The sequence below is a fragment of the Poecile atricapillus genome, chromosome 6, assembly GCF_030490865.1.
Source record: "Poecile atricapillus isolate bPoeAtr1 chromosome 6, bPoeAtr1.hap1, whole genome shotgun sequence".
NCBI lineage: Eukaryota > Metazoa > Chordata > Aves > Passeriformes > Paridae > Poecile > Poecile atricapillus.
The window spans coordinates 26,550,924-26,569,708 of record NC_081254.1 but is presented as its reverse complement, the minus strand read 5'-3'; the positions used below and the strand labels follow the sequence as shown (position 1 = coordinate 26,569,708).

Here is an 18,785-nt window from a genome sequence, read left to right as displayed (position 1 = left end):
AGAAGCGGCTGGATGTGATGAGTTGTGGCTACAATTTCCTGTGGCTTGCTTTCCCCAGCACCCTTTCCTTGAATCACCCAAGTATCCCTTGCATCAGTGCACACCCATTGAGTACCCTTCAGCTGACCACCATGGTTTGCATGTGTGGCCAGACAGGCTGGAGGAACACTTGTGTTTTTGTTTTGTGACTGAGTACATGTGTAGTTAAGTACAAACTGTTCCTGGTGCTGCAGTACTCCTTGTATTACTGGAGAAGTATCTGCCAGAGGAAAGCAGGCATAAATGCTCACTGACAAGCTGGACGTGCACAGCCTACATGGCCCTGTGGCCAGTCTTGGCTTAAAACTCTGCTGCTGCCCCAGGGATGGGCAAAACAACTCTGGCTTTCAAGGCAGCACTGTGCTGCTGTCGTGGGTAACACAGTTCTGGGTACCTCTTGCACCTGGTACTGCTGACCATGGCCTCACCATCAGGTCTTGCAAATGCCACCAGGCAGGGATATAGGCAGGAAACCTCCTGTGGAAGGACAGAGCTGGAAGGAGTCCCTCTCCTCCTGGATGCAAGCATCTGCCTCCATGTGCTCTTTCTCCCTCACAACTTGTAGCAGTTTTCTCATCTGCAAGTTTGGAAAAGTCACAGTCCTGACAGTATTTCTGGACAGCGTGCCTGTGCCACTTGAAAGCTACTGAGATAAAAAAAGACCAAAATAACCCCTACCATTGTCAAAGACCTCCATCGACGCTTTTAATACTCTGCCAAATATTACATGTGATTAGCTGGTATGATACACAGAATAGCATCTGGTCCACAAGGAATGCATCCAGAGACGGATGATTATTATCTGAATGAAAATCCCCGAGTAGGGCTCGAGCATGCAGAGCGTAACACAGAGGCCCTGTAAACACTTGGAGTGCCCACCCGGCTCTGAGCAGCACACGCAGCCGTCGTGGCCACTGTCCAAGCCCGTCTACTTTCCCAGAGTTTGCTTTCATTCTCAATTAAATTAATGAAAGTCCTCAAGCAGACTTGTACTTAAAAAAGTAAGATTTCAGTCCTAGCCTCCCTTCTTAGGGTGCTGGGTCCTTTGGGATTCTCCTTCTGGGCATGGACTTTATGAACTCAGATCTTACCGAAATCTCCTTTTTGCTTTTAAAGTGAGAAAGTTGTCCATGCTGCATGTTGGGGCAGAGATCAGGAGGAGCTGGTGTGGGTCTGACTGTGCAGCTCAGATGCCTGTGCTAGAGATGGAAGGGCTCTTTAAAACAGATTTCTGATACCCATGAACTTTGTCCTTCCTATCCAGAAATAAATCTACAGAGAGAAACCAATCTCTGACATGCCATTACAGTGGGCACCAGTAAAGAGAGATTGTTGCAAACCTAGGTTTGTTCTCACATTGTATTCTAGTGTGTAAATCCTTTCCTCCCTGCACTGCAAGCGCAACTGGACAGCCAATGCTTTTGGAATCTGCCCTTCCCAGGCACTGACCACCTCTGCTGTCTCCGTGTGCCATGTGACCATCCTGGGGAGATGCCAGCATGGCACCCAAGGCTGGGCAGTGCCTGAGCTGAAGGGCCCGTGCTGGGGCTGGGGTGTAAAGCTGGCAGCTGCCTTCGAGCTCTTGGACACCTCCTGTCCTGCTGGCTGCTTATTACCTCCCTGGAGACCCCCAGCAAGGTGTCTGTTACATCTGTGCAGCTCTCTCTGCCTGCTCAGGTGGTGGAATTTGTTGTCTCTACTCCTTTCTAAATCCCCCCAAAGACAAGATACACGTGTGTTTGGAGCCAGATACACAGGCAAAACATCTTGGGGTTTGGAGGTAGGGAGAGAGGAAGAAAAGAAGACAAAGGAGTCTTCTCCCAGCATGCAGCTAAAACCTGTGGTTATGTTGTGCTTGGCACAGTTTCTTCATTGTACTGTGCTGGGCAGTCGCTCTCCTCTGGCAGATGCTCTCCCCAGAGCTATGAGAAGTGTCCTACAGAGATGAGTAGATACCATTTCAGATGGAGTTTGTGAAGTAAAATGTGCCATTGTGTTCTGAGCTATTGTTTCTGTTTTCAATATTGAAGTTATTCATGGTTTCCAGGGGACAATATATCAAGCAAAGCTAACAGGCTGTAGAGAAGATGTAGATTATGAAAACAGAGGGATTAAGTTTCATACATTTTGAGCTAAACTCTCATCTCTCTCTTAGCAGTGGGAGCAGGGAAGTACTCTTGCAGACTCAGAAAACTCTACCAATTTCAATGAGGGTGTGTTTTTAATAGGGTTTAGTTAAAACTATGGTCAGCACTGTGTGAGCAACTTAGAAGATTTTGAGGATGGATTCTGTGGGAGCAAGTTCAATGACCATTCAACGTATAAATTTGGTTTCAGAGAGTTTTTATGCCAGGCTTTGCACTAGTTTAAACAAAATCAGTTTGCAAAGATGGGGTCTGGCTGTCTGGGTAGTCCCTGCCTAAAACACCATGAAAATCCACTGTTGCCTCTTTATGCAAGAGGAGTAAGGAAGGGTAGAGGAGGGCCCTGCCTGACGGATGTGATTCTCCAGCTCTTGACATCCCCTTAGGGGACTGCCTGAACTGGCAAACGAGGGGACCCATTAATGAAGGGACAGCCCCTGTTCCCACAAGATGCCATCCTAAATCTGTCATGTTACAGAGCAGGAGTTTGGTTCCCTGGATGGTCTGACAGCACTGAACAAAACAGTGGTAAAACCAAAACAGCCTGTAAATCATGCTGACAATATTTGGTGTGTGTTTTTGCTAACAGTAAGGATGCAATTAATACCAGTGCTCTGCTAATGGCCCTTCTGCTGCTTTTGGGATGCCTCCTCAAGCACCCTGCTTGCAGCTGCAGTGCAGTGTTTGATGCTGTGGCCAGGGCTTTTTTTTAAGGACCAGAGGGTTTTTCAAAGCCATGCAGCCTCCTACCAATCTGTCCAGCCTTTGTGCTGGACTAAGCTGAGTTGAGCTGCTCCTACTTGCATGAATTTAGGGCAGGCATTTTCAGTTTTTGCACTGTGAGGCCTCTAGAGTGTCTTGGTAAAATTAGTAAACTGATAAATCCTAAAGTCTTAGTGGGGCTACACTGTATTTCAATCATTGGCTTGAAAGGGTTAAAATTTAAAGGATGGAGAGTAAATGCTTTTTAAAATGCCCAAGTGATGTAGGAAGCAGTGATTAATGGAAGTGACCTTGGTGCTTTGCTCCCTTTCAGTGAAGCTCTTAGACTTGCCATTGTGTTTAAAACTGGAACCTCTGCCCTGACAGTGCTGTCAGATGCAGTTTTGCTGTCTGAAGGCCAGAGCTGAGTGTCCAAGGGCACTATTACTGCAGTGTCTCTCGCTGGGACATGCTGGTCTCTTGTGGCTTATGTACAGTCTGAAAGAACACTTAAAGCCTGTGGGTTGTAAGGATAAAAAATTGCAGGATGTAAGGAAAGATGCTCTTCTTTTGAAGTTAACTCTTCTTCCAGACAGGATTTTTACTGTGACCTGCAGTGAGCCTTTCAGAATATGCCTAGGCTGTGCAGCCTGAGCACCTGGGCTGGCTCTACATGTCCCAGCTCCGGAAGAAAATCCAGCAAATTGCTTGCATCCCATCACAAAATTATGAGCCTTCCCCAGAAGCTAATTGACCTGATGGGACATGGCATCAGCATGGCTCTGACATCTCTGTGTGACCCTGTGGTACCACATAACTGCAGCATTCATCTGTCTAAAACAGGCATTGTGGTATGGCCTTACTTCCCAGGGATGCTGTTGGGACAAATCCTCTGTAGATACCAGAGTAACAGGGGACATATAATCACCATGGATAGATGGAAAAGTATGAAGTAGCCTTTGTCCAAGCATCTTCCAGTGTGGTTAAATTGGATGAGGCCAGATTAATTTAGCACTGGGGAAAGAAAATGCTTCTGGCAGGAGACGTCAATAGCTGCTCTGTGAAAGGACAGTGTGGGCTTTCTGAGAAGCTCTTCAGAGATGCACCAAGTGCCTCTGTCATCCCAAACCAGCACCTCAGAATGTTTTGCCAGGCTGTGTTGGCCATAAATGCTGGACTCGTTCTACGGAGCTGTTAGAGAAAGCTGCATTTCTTTAAGAAAAATACCAAATGTCTCAGCTGGGAAACAGCATTCCCTCTTTTGATGGATCGAGTTGGGGAAAGACCCCTAGTCTCTGCTCCCCGCCTTCTCCTCCCCTGGCTGTTTTAGTTGGATACTGAGAGGTTTGTAAGATTTCCAAGATTTCTTGTGGAAATTTTCAGACCTGAGACAGGCATTTTCCCTTTGAGGATTACACCATGCTGTAAATGTCTGTTCTCTTTATTTTACATGCATTTTCCTGCTTTTGTTTGACTTTCTCACGGATTGCACTATATTTAATTCAGAACATATCCTATAATGCTGTAATTGTCAGGCATGTCAGCTGGTTATCCGGATGACTTTTTGCTTTAATTTTTTTTTCTTTCAAAATAAAAGGAAAGCAGTTGCTGCTGCTTCTCAGGGATTGAATTATTGCACTTCTCTTGCATGCTGTGGCATCATGTAACACCACAAGGGAGCCAGTGTCACTGGCTGCCTGATATAGCTATTCCTGCTGCATTGTGGAACCCGTTACTGCTTTAGGAAGAGATGGAGTTTCACCTCCTTCTGCTGTGTAAGATGTCAGTTCTGTGTGTGTGTGTGTCTAGCAGATGAGCTCCCCTGGGCTCAGTCTGTTCCACATCCTCACCCAAACATCCTTCGCAAACTTTTCCTAGTTGGTGTTATGCTCAGGAACAGCTCTGCTCTGGCCAATTTTGAAGGGGTGGGAGTTAAGCAGGCCTCCTGCTGTCTTGTGTCCGTGAGAGCGAACTGGTTTGTTGTTCCTGTGAGAGGGTGAAGCAGAGGAGAAATAAAAAGAAGCTCAGAGAAATCTAGAGAAAGTTCTCTAACAGCTGTATGCTGTGGAGGGATCTGCCCCAGCAGCAGAGCGTTTATTCCCTGCCATGTATTTCCTGTCATTGATCTCAGCAGGTATGGGCCTGAGCTGGAGTAAATGAGGTCGTTCCGTTCACATCAGGGATGCTCCACTGATTAACCTTAGCAGAACACCTATTCTAAAACAAAACAACTGAAGAAATTATCTTCTCTAGACCAGAATGTAGAAGGTGAATCTGTGGAGATGGTATCTTGTGTTCTCCACTCGCTTGCTTGTTTTCACCTGCTGACATTTAAATGTTTATATGTTACCTAGCAGCATGAGATCCATTCTCTAGAAATGGTGGCCAACCGTCTTCCTTAAGAAAGACCCCTTTGGATTCCCTGGTCAACCAGGATTTGGAATATGCTATAGATGAACAAGCCTACGAAGAGAGGATAATTGTATCTGAAAACTACCATTAATACTTATTCCATTTGCTCCTGTCCTGCTGGGCTTAGATGAGTGTAGTTCTTCTGAATTCAGTCTCTGACTCCTGCTCTGCAGCATGAGGCTCAGAGCCTTTGATGGTGCTTGATTTACTCTCATGCCACATACCTGAGATCTGTCTCACATTTTGCAGGTGCAGAACCAGAGACAGGACCAGAGAGGTTTATCCACTGGAGAAATCTGGCAGATGACAATTCAAATCCATCTTGGCCATTCCCTTTCTTGCACATGACCTGGTTTATAGTTCAAAATATAGCTGATGATGCTGAAACCATCAATCCCATCAGCAAGCAGCACAGCTGCTTTCCAACTTCAAAATGAAAGGAAATTACTGCAGCTCCTCGGGGGTTTAATTGATTGTTCCTATTCTGGTATCTTACCTCTCCTTCTTATCTAAACTCGTGTTACCTGCATTAGAGACTTTCAGATTTGCAGATGCCCTTAACCCCTCTAGCTGAGGTGTGAGTTCTGTCATCACTAGTTTCAGATCCCTGGCAGTATCTGCTTTTCTTCCAGCTTCTTTGGCAGACTCTCTCAGAAGTGTGCACACAACCCCATACATGTACAGATGCCTCCTCTCCTCTTCCTTGTCTCTCAGTTGGCTGTAGCCCTTCTTTTCTCCTTGGACTTGGAGATCAGATCAGCCTTGTGAGAAGGGAGGTGCCTGATGCCTGACTGTCCTCATATACTTTACCTTTCAAGTCCATCAGTGTCTAAATTAAAGTTATTGACAGCTTTCCTCATTTTTAATTAAAAATGCATTTTCTGATGGGCACTTGGAAAAAGGGAAGCTGGTATGCCTCTTGGCATTCAGTGTAGGAAGAACTGTACTCTTGGGACAAGTTGAGTAGCCAAGTCAAGTGGCAAGCTGGGGTTTCTAGGGGCACCTTGCAAAAACTCTGCTGCTCTTGGTTTGATTTTCAACTGCTCTTTCTCTGGGACACAAGTAAATTATACCCTGGAAAGGGAGAGAGGCCTCATCTCTCTCTGTAGAAGGTCAGGGTCCTTTATAATTTTGCAGCAGTGGATGTCATTTTGCTTGCCAAAGTAAGGGGCTTGCATGAAAGTCATCCTCAGGATCTTTGTGTTATAAATAAATCTCCCTGTGACTGCAGTGCTGACCTCCTGCGGAGCTTTGATTTTTATCTGTGCATGTGACAAACCTGCATCCACTTGAAAAGGAACCAGATTTCCACACTAAGAGATTATGTGGGTGTCCTCATTTGCTCATTTTAAGAGGAGGACTTCATTATTCTAACCAGAGGAATTAAAATTGCTGCAAGGAAGGAAGGGGAGGAACCAACAACAGCCCAGGAGAACCTGTGTACAGTCTGTGGTATAAGGCATAGGTGGAGGTCAGGTAACTGTCTCAGTGGATTAATTTTAGGGAGTTGGATTTGGACACAAACTTCAGAAACCTCAAAACCAAACCAGGAGCAAAGTTTCCACTGGCAAATGCCACAGGGTCAAGCCATTGAATAGTTTATATATTCACATCCCCTGCACTGGGTGGTTTATAGCAGAGTAAAAGCATCTTCTTCAAAAGAGATGTTGCCTCTTAGGCTTGGGTGCTGTAAGTCCTTATGTCTGCAGCAGAAAGAAATGTTGTTTCATGAAAATTTAACCAAGAGAGTAGTACCAAAATGTAGTAAATTATCAGGAAGCTGCTTGGTTTCTCCTCCTCAGAGATGCTACTTGTAGCATCTCAAAGGGCGCTTGGTTTTTTTTATTAAGATTTTTTAACCAGATATTACCATTGCAAGGCAGACAGGAGTGGAATCTTATTTTCACAGCAGAGCTGATGTGAAATGACCGGAGCTACTGTTATGTGGCAAACCCAAATTGCTTTTGTGTGCAGAAGTGGCTCTTTCTTCACCGCACGTTTGCATTTTAAGTAAAGGTGACCTGAAGCAAAAGACATGAGAAGGAAGATGCATGGGGAAGTGGTTGAGTTGATACTCTGAAATCTTCCTATTTAATTCTTGCTAGTCAAGTGGTTTCATGTACCAATAGAAAGGAGTGGAGTGGGCCAGTACTCTTGAGTCTGCTCTCTTTTCAATGAGCAGGAACTCACATGAGTAATTCCCTTGATTTTTAATGCAATTAATTGATGATCATTTGCTAGAAAGTCATAATCTGGACCACAAGGTTTTATAGCAGGTCTTCTAAAGGAGTTTTGGGCAGAGGCAAGAAGGAAGGTGCTTGGAACAGAAGGCAGGACTGTACAGGACTTGAGTAGGAAAGATGTCAGCAAACTCAGAGCAGTTTGGAGAGACAAAGACTGGAGAGACAGTTTTGGTGGTGAGTTATTTGTGGACATGCATTTGTTGGGCTAGAAGTGAGAGTGGGATATGTTTGTTCAGCCTGACTCCAGACATGCTGTCTGAATGGATGGAAAGCTCACTTCCTGGTTTCCATATACCCTCCCTGTTTCCAAACGGATCCTCCACCCTGTGATACAGGGACATGGTAACAGGTTTCTTTCTGCTCACTACACCAGTCATGCAATTGGAGGCTCCTCCTCATTGTAAGCAGATGGACTGAGCTCCTCCAGTTTTGCCAAATGCACTGCCCAGCTGTGTTTTCCTGTCTGCCCAAAGCCAACTACATCCCTAATTCAGTTCTCTGGGATTCTGCATCCAGACTTCCCTTCTTTGCCTTCATACAGGGATGATTTTACCCCAGGTGACAGACTTGCTTTCTTATTTAGCAAACTTTGTCCCTAAGTTAATTATCACATATCAAAGATGTGAGTAACAACTTGTGGAGACTGCCTGCGTCTGAGCAGAATAAACTGGGGCATTAACTGAAGGGTTTATTTCATCAATCATATGTGTATTTGCAGTTATAACAAGAGTAACTTCCTTCAATGGAAAAACATTTGTCACAGACAAAAGAGTTTTTGACTTTCAGATGCTCTGCAGACATCTAATTAACAGAACTGAAAATCTGTTTATTGGTCTTTGTCTGTTAATCATGTGAGGAAAGGGCTGTGAATTGGCTCGGGACATCCCATCATCTTTGGAAGATTTGGGAACATTTCATTTAGGTCCACTGATGTTTTTTTTTCTCCTATATACATCTGTTCCTCATCTTCCACTTTGTATCCTTCTCTGTGAGTAGGAGGATACAGAACCCTGCTTTTCTAGGACTTCAGCTCTAACTTGCACTGGCTTTGAATGGCAGAACTGGGTGCAGGAAAGTGCTGAGGAAAGGCTCCCTGCTTCTGCTGCACTTTATTCAACTTCAACATCCTGAAGGCTTCCAGAGTGCCCCTGCCTCCCCCAGCTCCCTGACATCCAGACCTTCCCAGTGGAGGCAAGAGCTGGGGTGGAAAATGTAGTCTAGGAAAGTTTAGCCAAACTCTTCCAGCTTCAGTTTATTGTATCTATTTTGCTGATATCCACCCTTTAGATAAATAGCACTAAGTTATACCCGTTGTGGCTCTCTTGATGTGGTTAAAAAGGCTTGTATTAGCCAAGATAATCTAACTCCAAGAATAACCCTGGGAATTTGACTGTATCATTTCCAGTTTCAATCAGTCACTGCATAGTAAAGTGAGAATTGCCTTCCTGGCTAAAAGTGTAGCAACAGTGAAACTTCAAGTCAGTAGGTGGGGATTCCCTCCCCCTCTTTTTTTCCGCCTCTTCTTTGAAGGAAGCTCCTGCCCATGCCTGACCTCAGACACCCAGAGCTCTACCTACAAGAAAACAAAATTTCCCATTTTTAATAAAAAACGTGTCTTTGTAGACAGAAAAGTGAGTTAGCTAACAATCCGCAAAGCTATGGTCTATTTATTTACCATGCTGACTCCCTGATGGGGAAACATGTGGGATCTTTTAAGTTCTTCTCCTGCACAGATGTTCCTTCTACTCCCGAGTTTCCTCTTGATCTTTGGTTTGCTGTGCCATATGGTGAAAATGCTGGAGATGTTGTGTGCAGTGGAAGACGAGAAGGATTCTGCGTGCTTAAAACAAAACCAGTAAAAAATAATAAAAAAAAAAAAATTCTGACTGTTTTTCCCCTAGTTAGCAAAAAAATATTTTTAAAAGGAAATCTGTCGAGTTAGCAAAACCGCTGTTAACTTGCACAGCCTCTCTGTTGGACACGTAGCACTGATGAGATTAAATGCTGATTGACGAGTATCCCCTCCCTTCCCCCAGCTCTTGCTGCCACTTTGCATATTTGTATTGAGCTGTAGATCCAGTTGAAGTGAGGAGATAGGGGTTCTGCAAGGGCAAGTAACACAACTGCTTGCTTTTCCTTCCTTTCCTTCCTCAGAGATCACAGGAGTTGTGGGCTGTGAGTTGAAAGATGTCTCTCCTGGTCGGTTGGAAAAGAGCTCATGGCAGGAGCTTTGGAGTTCCCCTTGCCCAAGGGAGTCAGGGCTTCTGAGTAGGAAGGGGACATTGAGCATCATAGAGACATCATGCATAGGAAACACAGGGAGAAATGAAACAGAATGGGAAAATTTGGGTCTCTGTCTTGGTAGCACCATGTGCTGAATGAGAGTGAAATGTTGCAGAGGGTGAATGGGAGAGACGAGAAACACTGAAACTCCATTTTTCGGGGCTGGAGCTGGTCTTTTTGGGGCAAGTCCATGAAGGCATCACAAGAGCAGATGCATCTTTCTGTCTGAGGCCTTTCAGCTGGTCTTCAGCCTCAGTGGCAGCTGTCCATCAGGCCTCATCATCCAAGGGTATATTGTAGGGCTCCTTTAGGGAACATCAGATCAGCATTCCTAGGCTCGGAAACTATGTGCTAAAGAGTACTGGGCTGAGAGCACACCCACCTTGAGCTGTGCTTCCAGGCCATTGGTGGGGCTGGTGTTCTGTGGGATGTTTTGCTCTCTGAGGCCTCCCTGCCTGCTGTAATCCATGAAGGAACTGCAGTGAAAGATACTCTCCAAAACCCCATCTCTGTCTCCCAGAGAGAACAGAGCTCTTTCTTACTGGATCAGAACAGTGGGTCTTTCTGGCTCTGCCATAAAAGCAGAGCAGGTGTTTTCATTATTATATAATAAATATAATATATATATATTCATATTATATATATTATTTTATTTATTATTTAATCTGGTTGCTTGAACAGCATTTTTAGAAAGGAGGGTGGTCAGATGGACAGGTAAAACTTGTTACTCCACCAGCACAGGCAGGCTGTGTATTAGAGACAAGGCATGTGTTTTGTAGCAAAAACTAGGAGCCTAATTTTAGAATGACAGTAAGGCCAGGCTCAGCTGTCTCCCTGGGCCCTGTCCCAGCTCCTTTGTGCTGCCAGAAATTTGCCCTCCCTTTCTTGGAGTGAACTGTATCGTACCTTTTTACGTACAGACTTCCCTCCAACAAGACAAAATAATTCCTGCAGTTGCTTTTGTCTTAAAGCACACGCAAACCAAGAGATCCCTTGGTCCCTATGCAGATGGTCCATGTTTCCCCCTAAGATGTTTGTTGTTCTTCCTTTGCAGATGCAGCTTCTGGACAAGTTCCCTATTGAAGGAGGCCAGAAAGATCCCAAGCAAAGAATCATTCCTTTTCTACCAGGTAATGCTGTGGGGAAAGCCCTAAATAAAAAGGCTGGAGACTGCAGTTCCCCAGCTACTGTCTCTAGTACTTCTTATTCCTATAAATACCTTTTCTTTGGGAGACCATACACAGCCTTGCACCTTTTCCTAAAATAACTGGCATGGTGTTTAGGGCTCTCAGGAGATCTTGCATCAGCTGTTCTGATTCAGGTTGGCTCATGCCCTGTTACACAAAGGAATTTGATGGCTTTTTGGGGGATTTGTGTCTTTGGGGTACAACCAGGCAGCCTGAGCTCCAGCCACCATTTGGGAGACCACTGGGGACCAGAGTCAGTCTTTGTTATTTCTGGATGCTGTGGCTCTGCAGACACTGTTACTGTACAATAAGGAATTAATAACTGGGGTTGCCCCTGTGATAGAAAGGAAGCTGAAGGAAGGTTAAATGCAAATAGGGATTTCTGCAATGCTGGCCAATAAGATATTTACTTATCTTTTTAGCCTAAGCCTGTTTCTGTGACACCTTTCGTAGAGGGTCTGGACATGACAGATATCCTGTCCTCAGGATAACAGCACACACTTCTACTTTTAGCAGCGGCTGCAGGGATGGCATGGAGGAGATGAGCCAGACCACAGTGTGCACTTGGAAGTGCAGGCTCTGGCCAGCTCCCTATTGTCTGACTTCACAATTCTGGCTGTTGGCTTAAAGTTTGGCTTGCTGTACTGCCTACCAGGATAAATGGAGTATTTTCAGCCTGTTAAAGGCTCTGTTCTGTCTCTCACTATAAAAAGGAGATCTCAGCACTTTCCTTAAGGTCTGTGAAGAGAAGCTGGGATGGGAGGGCTTAGTCCTCTCCAGGAGCATGCTGTGGTCCCTAACACAATTTGCAGGCAAAGCAGCTTCTCCAGATGTGTAGTGGGCACAGCTCCAAGGTTACTGGGGAGCAGGGACTTAAAAAGCAGCAGCACAAATACATGACACAAGCATCAGAGCCACAGCAGGGTAGCACGGTCTTGGCAGCCTCCATAGACCTTGTGGAAGGCAGTCCCAGGCTCAGGGTTTGCTCTCTGCAGTGTTCTATACTGCATTCAGAGTCTGTAGCTGGAGGAAGGTGGTGTTGCCATCCATTTCCTGTCTGGGATGAAGAGAGAAGTCTAAGAGTGGGCTCTCTTTTTAGCTGTACCATCAACAAACTCATAGCCAAATCACTTTGTGAAACCTGTTTGTGATAAGAATGGAAATTGCTGGACTGCCATTCTTACTGGAAAGCATTTTGAGGTCTGTGAAAGCACTGTACAGGAGTGCAGATGGCTTCACATGAGGTGCTGTAGGAAAATCCTGTCTGCAGGTAGCATTTGTTCCTCCTGTATTGACTGTCACTGGCCTGTTTTGTTTTCTCCTAGAAAAGTGTTGGTTGAGTGCAGGTGGCTGCTTCTCAGCCTTTATGCAGATTGTAATGATGGATGTTCTGATATATGGGTGCGTGATATTTGCAGAGGGTGAGATAAACCCCATATGCCCATTACAACACTTCCTACTCTTCCCACCCTCCGGGAACATGAGGGAGATGGTAGTGCCACATGTCCTTGAGGGGAAGAGTTATATCTGGAAAACATTTGGGTTGACTTAGTGTCCCAAAGAGAGAAGCTGCCATAATAGAATAGACCTCAGCTGTATTTCATTTAAAATTTCTGTGATATATGTTCTACTTTTGATATCGAATCTCTGCCTCTTTCTTGTTGAACTGCTGAACAGCCCTTGTTGCTTTACCCAGGAACAAGGTGACTCAGCTAAATGTCAAACATTGTCAAACTCCGTTAAATAAACTAGCTGCCAAAATTAGAATACGCATGGCATTTCTGCAGCTGGAGCCATGGATTACGGAAATGAATACCTAGCTATAAACTCTCTTAATTAAAAAATGGCAAGGCAGATGTTTGTACTTAAATCCTACTTTATGAAGATGTCATGGTCCTGCTTGCTTACGGTGGGTCCAACTCAACCAAGCTGGAGTGGCTCTGCATGCTGGGTTCTGAGTGCCCGGGGTTTGCTGTGCCACCTGCAGGGTAGGACAAATCCCCCCATCAGCTCTGGATTAGAAATTTGGCATATTCCATCCTTCAGCTCCCATGTGTCGGTGCTCTCCCGAAATAATAGTGCTTGACTGTGCTGGAAACCTTTTACCTATAAAACCAAGGAAAATGTAATGGGGTTCAGAGCCTTGCTCCTAGAAGGACAGACCATACTGGGTTCAGCAGCAGGAAAGTTCAGTTCTTCTTTTCTCCAGACACCTTTATCTTATTTTCATCAATTTTTTTTTTCAAATATATTTCCCATCACTTCTCCCTTACACAAATAAGGAGTCAACACCTTTCAGTGCCATGAAGAGATGCAAGGAAATTATAAACAGTGCCAGGTAGTCCTGTAGAAAATGTCCTGTGTACAGTTTTCTAGTTTTGTTTTACTTTTTGAGAGTGACTTCCTTGCCTTCAATTTTTTTTATTTTTTTTTAACCATACTGAGAGGGCAAAAGTGATATTTTTGTCTCCTTTCCTCATTTTATCTTCTTCCCATGAGTTTTTTCCATTCTTCTTTTTGATTTCCCTTTTTACTATTGGAAAATCCTGCATCGGGAGGGGTTGTGCAGAAGAAAACTGCATGAGAAACTCTGTGGATTGGCCAGAGAGAAATTTTGTAGCTGGTGGTATGATTATTTTTGTTTGGAGGGAGACTGTGGAAGAGTCAGAATAAAATTTGATGCAAAAACCCCTCTAGAGTGAAGACAGTTTGTTGCTCTAAGAAGACATGAATGGAAAGTGCTGTTTGAATGTACCAGTGTGGCTGTTGGTTGAGCCCATTTGCAATACACTGATTTCTCCATCACCTCTCCTACTTTATAACTGAAGAATGATCTTTGGTGTGTGGATAAGTAGTTTTGCTCCCTGCCTGCCAGGTACTTTTACAGCTGCGTCAGCAGAGCAAAGGGTTTATGGATTTGGGCTCCTCTTTTCAGGGATCTTGAGGTAATTAATGAAGGAATTTCAGCTGGAAGGAGAAGACTCGTCTCCTGAGCTTCTGGAGACCACAGTGGCAAATGAAATTGCAGAGACAGGGCGATGCAACTCTGGGATTAACAGTTTTGCAGTGGTTGACCCAAGACTCCAGGACTTGCATTGTTTTTCATTTCTCTTGGCACTAAGTGGGAGAGCCATCTGGAGACAAAGTTGGAGGCATGTCAGCTCGTCTTGCTCCACTGTGTGTTCCAAAGTGCAGCCCTGTGGAAAACGCACTGCATGGCATGAAATCATTGTGTCATGCTGGGCTGCAGATCCCTGCTTTGGAGAGAGGCTTGGGCTTGCCATGGCATGGAGGGCTGGCCATTGATGATGGCAGCCCCTTGCATTTCCCACACAGATTCTAGCTTGATCCCTGCCGGACTTCAAACCACTTTTGACCTCCACTAAAGAAACAGGAAGTTTTTGCATAGGATGTGCCAGAAGGGGAAAATCTTCACTGGGTGTCTGCTCTGCAGCTTCCATGCTGCCTGGAGAGGGAGACATCCTGTTCAAGAAGACTTCTTTGTGTGCCTGGTTTACCTAACTCTTAGGAAGCTGAGTCCTATCCCAGGGGAGCAGGATGATCAGTGCAGGCTGCCCTACCAGCTTGGTCAGGAAGCTGGAGGAGCAACACCCCAGCCTGGCTCCAGTCCCTGCCTCCAGTGCATGGAGCCTCTACCAGAGAGGCAACTCCTCTCTTCCTTTTTTTCCCACTCAGGTTTTCCTCCTCCCTTGACTAAGGTGAGGAAAGAGGATCCATGTATCCAAAGATCCATTCTGGGGCACGTGCTGCCAGTGTAGCTTGGTGGCTGTGTCCCAGGGCACTGGGAGGGATGCCAGCACGGGGGATGAGATGTCACCCAGCTGCTGTCACCTCGCTGTGCCCCGCTGACCTGCTCTGCCCCTGAGAAGAGAAACACTCCGGCACCATCTCTGGGACTTTCTCCTTCGTCGGTAGCTGGAGCACACAGTGTGCCTGCTGAGGCTTTTTTAGGACAGGCAGCAAATTCAGGGCGGCAGAGATCCCTGCTGGTAGTGCGAGTTCGGCCCTGTTTCCTGCTTCAGAGCTGTGGCGAGTTGCTCCTGCCTGGAACAGTGGGTGGGAGTCGGGTGAGCTGATCCCTGCCTGGAGGGCTTCGCCTGACTGCCTAATCTCTGGGCAAGGCTCCCGGTTCCCCAGAGAAGCCCCAGTCGGTCCCAGGCTGAGGTTTGCTGGAGGCTGTTCCTGCAGCGGAGTCGGAGGAGCGGGCCCAGCTGAGGGCAGAGCCGTGTGAGTCAGGAGGGCCGCGGGAAGGGAGAGGCCGGCCCGGAGAGGGCGCGGCCCAGCACCGCCCAGACACCTGGGGCTGCCGCGGGAGCCTCCCCGCTTTGCACAATGCAGGAGGATGGGGAATAACCTCTCGCCAATGCCGGCTGGGACCTTCCTCACCTCTGTTTCTGCCACTCCCGGGCTGCAGTGGGGAAGGAGATCTGCCGATGAGCTGCATCCCAGGTGCTTATGTCTGCATTTTGGTTTCGCTTTGAGGTGCTGGGTTTGGCTTTACCCCCTCCCCTTTCCAGTGTTGTCTCTTTGGTAAGACGAGGTTGAGGAAAAGGGCTTCACTAAGGTTTGCAACAGCAGAGTTTTGTTCACGGTGAGGAGAGCAGGATTTGTTTTTGTTTTCCTCTCACCTTTGTATATTCCAGCTTTTCGCCTTTTGTTTTGCTCCGGGCTGGGGGAGAAGCATTGTTTTGTTCAGAGATCATGTGCTGGAGCAGAGATGATGGGTTCCTCCTCACACGGCCAGCAGCGCAGTGACCCTCAGATCCAGCCATTCATGTTCTACCTGTGTAAATCGGGACCAGCATCAGCAAAATTAGGATTTGGCCATGTATAATTTTGTCAAAGGTGCTGCATTTCAGCAGGGTACAGTGCATGGAAAGTGCTTTCAACATCTATTCTGCCCACCTTGGGAGGCGAGGAGATGATGACTGTAAGGCACACACTGGACAAGGAGGAACCTTAGAACTTTTAGAGATATTTTTATTGCGGGCTATTTTCTCCCTTGGAGAGCAGGTTGCTAGCTGAGCATTTAAAAGGAAATGCATTCCTGTCCTAATTCTTAGCTGTATTTTATGTGCAAATTTTAGATTTCTTTTTATTTTTTGAGTATTCTGTCCTTCATCAGTCTAAGCCAGGGCAGCAAGTTATTAGTAAGAGGTTGAAACTTTTTTTTTTTTAATAATTTTGAATTCCTCAGAATTTCATTCCTGACCTACTCAGAAATGAAGTGTTGCAGCATTTCAAAGCCAGTCAAAAAGTAGCATAAAGATTAAAAAAACCCGAGAGATCAGATTCTCTCTAAAAGATTAAAATTCCCTTTATCAAGGCATGTCTTATGTTTTAGATTAAAATATGAATTAAGTTATTTGAAAGAGTGTTCCATTAATATGCAGGGGTAGTCTTACAGGTATGATAGACACACACACTGCAGAGTCTCAGATGTCTGGTTTGCTGAGCCTTACCTGTGTAACATCAATAATGAAGATGTTCTGCTGTGCTTTTCTAAATATAATGCAACAAATTCCAGAAGAAGGAGGGGCTGTCTCCATCCCCTTCCACCACCTGCAATAAGGCATCATTGCAGTCCCCTGTCCCAATCTCTGAGGAGCTACCAGAGGTCAGAGAGGTGACCCATGGCACTGTGGCATGAGATACTGTGGGCTCGAAGAGCTATGGAAATCTTTTTGGGGGCCATTCTATAATGCAGTGCTATTTCATTTTAATATATGTATTTTACATTTTCCTGCCTCTTCTCCGAAAGGGGAGAGTACTTCCAGGTTTAAAACCAGCTTACATTTGAGCCTGGATATTGTGTTAGCAAGACAGCTAACGGGTCCCTGGCTTCTTTCCACTCCAGCTTATTTAGAACTTGGGTGATGCAGAGCTTCTGGTGAGCTGCCCTTCAGCAGCTCCTATTGTTTGAGTTCACAGTTTCTATTGTGTCTTTCTATTTTCTGCCTTGCTAGGAGAGCTATTGTGGAAAATTAATCTCCTGTCTCTCACAAGAGGAGAATGGATTTCCTGTCGGCCCTGGGCTTGAAGGGAAAGCAGGGGCTGCCGGGAGGAAGCGGCTGCCCCTCAGCCGGGCGGCAAGAGGATTGATGATTTTGAGGGGAACAGGCGTATTCTTTTCTTTAGTCTCTGTGGAGATATTTTTAGGGTTTAAGTGTTTTCTGTTTGAAAGACAAGTCGTCAAGTATGAGGTCATAGGATGCCCTAAGGCTGCTGCCTATTGAAAAAGCTGTGGAAAGCCATGGCCAGCGCCAGCTTTCAGAGCTGCCCACTGAGGAGGGAGCTGTAAGGAGCCCCCCAGACTGGAGTGCAGGGGGCTGCTGGCTTTGCATGCTGTTTCGCAGGACAGGACTTCTGAAGGTCTTTGGGCATTTACAGGGCATGAATCAAGGGTCTGATTCCATTACAAAAGGAAGGAAGAGTGGGAAAAAATAATGCTGGTATCTGCCCAAGTACCTGGTCCTCTTCTTTCAGTCTCTTCTGGGTCCTTTCTCAGCATACAAATCCAAAATCTGCCAGATGACAGCTGAAATGAAGAGCTGGAATAGAAAAAAGCTATGGAATATTGTTCTGGAGCTCGTAAACCCACTCTTCTCACACAGGTTGTGTGTGAGAAGCAACACTCATGTTTTGCTCAACCAGAAACTACCTCTGGGCAGAAGTCAGCATATGCAAAACATGTTGTGCTTCTCATTAGACCACTTGAATCTGCTGATGAGGATTTTGTAATGATCAAGCCACAATTTCTAATGAAAATAAAGAATGAAAAGGGATTTGGGTCTGGGTTTCCTTGAATCCAGAGCTAATGGGGGTTATTTATTTTTTCTGCAGCTCTGGATGCTAGACTGAAAGGCTAGGGAAGGTTTTCAGTGTAGTCTAGCTGCCTGGACTCCTTGGGGAAATATACAGACGTTTTTACTCAGAAATTAGTTGGATTTTGATTCTTATTTTAAAAGGCAATAAATAAACACGATTATAGACTTGAAAAGCAGTTTGAATTGCATTGGGCTTGTCGTTTCCTCAGGCAGCCGTTCCAGATGAGTGTGCCCTCTACTACTATAATTACTTTTTAAAAATAACTCTGCAAGTCTGTAATCTAAAGTGGGTGGTATGTAGCAAGTCTGAGAGCATTCTGCATTCAACCCACAGACTGGGGAGAGGGTGACTTTATATAAGGGTTCGCTTGTCTTCCTCTCTGGTCTGAAATCTGACTTTTTCCCACAATCCATCAACAAATGGCCCATACAATGAAAGTGCTTTTTAACACAGTAGTCAAGCTTGCCAGGGACTTGGATGGCTTTGCAGCCCCACAGGCCCTGGATATTCCCTCTGGATATTACTTATCTACCTAATCTTGTCTTTGTTTTGTTCAGGCAATACAGGAGGGAAGAGCCCAGCTGAGATTCACAGCTAAGTAATAGTCTAGACCTATGCTGGGATATGTTTTCAGCCCACTTTGACTTTTGGCTGGGCCAGCTGATTTATTTATACACTCACATGCTTAAAATAGGTTGTGATTATTTTTTTTCCTGTAGATTGGAAACAATGAACCTGGGAATTAGCTGCTTGATTTCTCCTGCTTTAATTTCTCTATCTACTGAGCTTTTTAGGTGGTGATGTTCTCTAGTGTGGTGTGTTTGCAGACCTCCTTGCTCCACAGTGCAGTTTTTTCCAGGCTCTCATGAACATTGTCGTTACTCTTAAGGGGATCTTTATACTCAGGAGCAGAGTGAGGGGATACT

At 45.5% G+C, this 18,785-nt stretch overlaps 1 protein-coding gene across 4 annotated transcripts in view; it reads left to right on the top strand.

The window, feature by feature from the left end:
* Window positions 1-18,785, top strand: part of SH3PXD2A (SH3 and PX domains 2A) — a 247,902-nt gene that overhangs the window by 57,669 nt on the left and 171,448 nt on the right. For 3 of the 4 annotated variants that reach the window (XM_058841021.1, XM_058841020.1, XM_058841019.1), the window contains exon 3: window positions 10,878-10,953. In XM_058841021.1, the coding sequence (XP_058697004.1) occupies window positions 10,878-10,953 (76 nt within the window). Of the gene's footprint in view, window positions 1-10,877; window positions 10,954-15,245; window positions 15,481-18,785 lie in introns of those variants that run through there. The other variant, XM_058841022.1, reaches the window with a different exon arrangement.